Source organism: Phaethon lepturus, unplaced genomic scaffold (genome assembly GCF_000687285.1).
Source record: "Phaethon lepturus isolate BGI_N335 unplaced genomic scaffold, ASM68728v1 scaffold11425, whole genome shotgun sequence".
Taxonomy (NCBI): domain Eukaryota; kingdom Metazoa; phylum Chordata; class Aves; order Phaethontiformes; family Phaethontidae; genus Phaethon; species Phaethon lepturus.
In genome coordinates this window covers 27,204-32,223 of record NW_010542683.1, presented here as the reverse complement: position 1 = coordinate 32,223, position 5,020 = coordinate 27,204, and the positions used below count along the sequence as shown (strand labels likewise).

General features: G+C 38.7%; 1 protein-coding gene across 1 annotated transcript in view; it reads left to right on the top strand.

Annotated features, from left to right (window-relative positions):
• CPSF6 (cleavage and polyadenylation specific factor 6, 68kDa) overlaps window positions 1-5,020 on the top strand; it is a 17,857-nt gene that overhangs the window by 2,361 nt on the left and 10,476 nt on the right. Inside the window, exons 4-7 of the mRNA XM_010288111.1 lie at window positions 674-819; window positions 1,518-1,691; window positions 2,797-3,301; window positions 4,537-4,629. Of these exons, the coding sequence (XP_010286413.1) occupies window positions 674-819; window positions 1,518-1,691; window positions 2,797-3,301; window positions 4,537-4,629 (918 nt within the window). The remainder of the gene's footprint in view (window positions 1-673; window positions 820-1,517; window positions 1,692-2,796; window positions 3,302-4,536; window positions 4,630-5,020) is intronic.

The window sequence follows — 5,020 nt, the reverse complement described above, 5'->3', positions numbered from 1 at the left end:
AAGAGTTCTCAATTTTCGTAGCTGTCAGTATGTGAATCTTTGTTTCTTGATATCCGACAATGTTTGGATGTATAATTTCATACTAATGACTTAAATTTCACGCATACATTTTTCTGACGGTTTTGTGTGTCTCATTTTGTGAGTTAAATCTCGTTGGCAATCTTCATTAAGACTCTATTCCTAGATTTCAGTTACTGTGGAGGTGATACTTGTTGTTCCTCATAGTGTAAATACTATTCCCACAACCTCCATTATTAAATCTTTCTTTACATGCTTTATTTTCTGTTAACTGTTGAAAATGAGTGCTTGAGCCCATTTTTCACTGGCAACCTAATCCTCCTTGCATGAATGTGCCTTTCTCTCTCCTTAATAGTAATGAGAACACACTGAATGCTTAATAATAAACTTGATTGTATGTATTTGTATATTGATACTGTACCAAAAAGTTGCTTTTGTTGTGATATATTTTGATGCATCTTGTACTTGCACTTATGGTAGTTCTTAGGTGTCCTAGAATGAACTATTGTATCTGTTTGAAAATTGGACTAAAACCTGTGAGACTGTTTCTGTATGTAGTTTTCAAGTATTCTTTTGCTTACTGTGTGTAACCTTTTTCATGAGGCATCGGGATATCCAGGAAGTGGAAAAACTGTGATGTAACTTTTTCTTTTAGGTTTGCCCTTGTGGGTGTGGGATCAGAAGCATCTTCCAAAAAATTAATGGATTTATTGCCTAAAAGAGAATTGCATGGGCAGAATCCTGTTGTGACTCCATGTAATAAGCAATTTCTGAGTCAGTTCGAAATGCAATCAAGGAAAAGTAAGCCTTTCTCACGTACTGTCTTGCAAAAATAGAAATTTATTCCAAAATTAGTACTGCAGCTTTTCTCTCAGCATCTGATAATTTCTACATGGTTTAAAATACCTATAAAGTACTTCCAGTAAGGGGAATCACTTAATATACTTAAGATCTGTTGTTTTGTCAAGAGAGAGCACTCACTTGAAAGAGGGTTGCAGCTTTGTGAAACTCTTGTCTTACAGTTGGAGAAGCTTTCTTATTTTCTCGTTTTCTTGTGGATTTAATTATTTTTTTAAAAGCACAACAGCATTTTGAAATTTAACATTTTTGGACCAATCAGACTAAATTCTGACGTCTGGATAACTTGTGCTTCTGGTAAAATGGGGAAGAGAGATTCTGTGTTGTGCTTTCCTCCAGCACCTTGTCTTGCGCTTCCTAGTCCTAACGTGTAAATGTGTTCCTTTGTGGCCTTAGGCTCCACTAAAGGGAGGACTGATGGTCTCCCCAGAGGTTATCCCATTAGTATGGGGACACAGGAACACTGACATATTTTAGCAAAGCACTTTTTCCTCCCCAGATAGCTTTGGATTTGGGTACAGAGGAAACAAGTTTCTATTCATAAGGTCATGCTTTAGCGCTGCGTAAAACTTTCAATCAAAAGTTGAAAAGCTTTAACCTATTTTGCTTTATATAATTATACTTTTGCTTTTCCATTGCAGCCACACAGTCTGGCCAGATGTCTGGGGAAGGTAAAGCTGGTCCCCCAGGAGGAAGCTCACGAGCAGCATTTCCACCTAGTAACAGAGGGAGAGGTCGTTTTCCAGGTGCCATTCCAGGTGGAGACAGATTCCCTGGACCAGCAGGGCCAGGAGGGCCACCACCACCTTTCCCAGGTAAAATAATTCATACGTGGAATTTCAGTTTCATGTGTGTTTTCTTGTATTAATGCAGCATACTTATTTGGGGAATTATAGTGCTATGTGTAGTAATGTGCTATGATCAGTGTTCACAGCTGGATTGTAGGATTCGATAATTTCTTTGTCGAACAGAGTTGTAATTCAGAAATTTGACAGCAGTATAACAACATTTTTTAGAGACAGTCTTTATAACTTGTCATTGTACATATTTTTAAAGTATGAAAAAATTAAGATAGCTCATGTTAGCAAGTAGACTAGTCTTTAGTGCAGTCTAGTTCAGATTTTCCAGTTTGCTGTATGAGGTGAGAATGCCCGTGTTGCAGAGCGTAAAGTAACTCTTTTCCTTACTGCATTACAAGTTTGCACATCATCAGAAACTCAGCTTTGATTCATGCCTGCTGAAAGGTCAGTTAGTTGGCACTTAGAATGCCACAGATTTGAAGAGGAGGTGTTCGTATTTAGTCCAGTATCTGATATGGGAGAAATCTCTGTTAAACAATCAGGCTTGCATTGCAGTGAGGCTCTCATTTCAGCTTAAGTATTTTTAATGTCATTTAGAGGTAGATTGTCTACTAATAGTCAAAGGGACAGGATCAAATTGAAAAACCACTAATGAGGACCTGAAAGTAGGTTTGGATACTGCATTTATCTTACCTTCTCCAATATAGCTTTTCCCATATTTTTAATATATATTATATCTTATGCCCCATATGAAAGACTAGCTGCAGGTATAAGTAGGATGCAATGTTTTCTAGTTTTTGTAAGCTTTTGGGGGTTTTAGTAACAATAGCGGGTGATTAAGTGATTGGAGGGGCGGGTTGTCAGTTTTCTAGTTAATGTTGTTCTCTTTAAATATTGATAGTCAAGCAACTGTTAAAAATTTTCTAAGCTAGTAGACCCAAAGTGAGACCATATGTGTCTTGTGTAAGTTGCAAATTGTTCAGTGAGGGTTGTTTCGGGGTTTTTTTGTTTTGTTTTTAAGAATTAAAAAAAAAGGCAAGAATTTTAACTATTCTGGTATGTCTTTTAATTCTTTATGTTTATTAACCCTATTTATTTACTTATTTATTTTTTATTTTAGCTGGACAAACTCCCCCACGTCCACCTTTAGGTCCTCCTGGCCCACCAGGCCCACCAGGCCCTCCACCTCCTGGTCAGGTCCTCCCACCTCCATTAGCTGGACCTCCTAATCGTGGTGACCGTCCACCACCACCAGTTCTGTTTCCAGGACAGCCTTTTGGTCAGCCTCCACTTGGGCCACTTCCTCCAGGCCCTCCACCACCAGTTCCAGGCTACGGGCCACCACCAGGTCCGCCACCACCTCAGCAGGGTCCACCTCCACCTCCGGGTCCATTTCCCCCTCGTCCACCTGGCCCTCTTGGGCCACCCCTGACTCTTGCTCCTCCTCCACATCTCCCTGGGCCACCTCCAGGTGCTCCTCCACCTGCACCACATGTGAATCCAGCTTTCTTCCCCCCACCTGCCAATAGTGGCATACCTACTTCAGACAGCCGTGGCCCACCTCCGACAGATCCATATGGCCGACCTCCACCATATGACAGAGGTGACTATGGGCCACCTGGAAGGTGAGTGCTTTTGGTGTTATGTGTTTGGTAGCAGATTTTACTCCTCTTGTAGGAAGCATTTGTTTTTCCCTTTTAATGCAAATGTTAGAAATAATGAAAAATAGCGCTGGAAGGGATCCCAACAGTCTTCTAATTTGCCCCCTTTCACTTCTGTCACTGAAATACCTCTCAGAAACATGTGTGTAGCAGTAAGAAAATCCTGAAATGCAACACCAGTAATTTCACTTTCCCTTTTCAGCTCTGAACTGTTTATCTTCACTGTTTGTATTTGGCAGTGTCATCATTCCATGTGTTCTACGTGCAAACTTACATATCACTTCTTCACAGAACCAGCAGCTTCTGGTTGTGCTTCTGTCTTAACTTGAAATTCTGACTTTTATCACTGTGCTTTGCAAGCTGTCTTTTTAGAATGCACTGGAGTTAGCCTTTTTGAATATGTGCATATGTTGAGTACAGTGCCATACCAAGCTCATGCCATTTTCATCTTTCAGCAGCTCTGCTTGTCCCTTTTTTCTTCAGGATTCAATTAAAAATTAGTCTTTGCCTCAAAAGCCAGGTGTGAATTTACTGCAAGACTTTTATCTTCCTTTCCTGTCAAGATGCTTCTGCTCATTTGGTGCAATCTTGCTGTTTGTAGCAGTGGCTTTTCCTATGGTTAATCCTATCTGGTACAGAGTTTTTGAGTCTCTCTGACTTGCCTTGTCAAGTTTTTCAGATCTTGTTTGAAACATCTTTTTCATCTGTGCTTTCAAGCATTTCTGTCTTGCTGCTATTTATTTATTTTTTTTTTCCATCATATTTGTATTTGTCACAGAAAATTTTGGGATATTTTGTAAGAAATATGCTTTTTACATAGTTCCATTTGGATTTTTCAGTTGTGATTTTACTGCTAGCATGAGACACTTCTCTTGCTTAAAATGTTTTCTGCAAAGACCCTTTGCTTTGATTCTTCTTTTATCACATAGTTTAAAAAACCCCATGCATCTGTACATACTGTGTTCGTACAGAAACTATAGAAATTCAAACATTTGGCTTAACTGCCTGAAATAATTATAAAACAATAAGGTGTTGGTTGTTTTTTGATGGACAAAATTGAGGTTGTCTGCAGTTTATAGAATGTCTGGGGAGGGAAGGAGTGGGAATAGGACAGTATAACTTACTGTCCAGTATTTTCATTAATGATGTTAAAACTACCATCCATAACTATTTAAATTGTCATTAATTATATATCATAGGCGTTTCACTGGAAATAACATGTCCATAAGAGAAAAATTACATATTCCATTCTATGGGAGGCACACGAAAAATAATACTCAAAACTCAGGGAGGTATGAATTTTTAGACATTTCCTCTTATGCTAAACTGGCTATAGGATCTTGTTCCACTTCTTGCAATTAAGAGGATAGCATTGCTTATTATTCTGCATTTTCTTTCTACCGGAAGAACTAACACTGTTCTAGAAATATCAAGCAGTGGGCCAGTTTAACAGTCTCAACATTTGTCTCTAACACATTTCTCCAAATTTTGTATATGATACAGAGACTGGCTAATAGGACACTGCAAAAATTTTGGGAAAACTTTTGTATAGGTTAACTCTGTTACTTTGGAAACCCTATCTAGGTAGCTAATAATTAAAGTGTAATGAGTATGAGGATTCTGCTTTATTGTTTCCTCCTTACTGTGACTGGTTTGAGATCAAATTGGAGCACCTTGAACTTG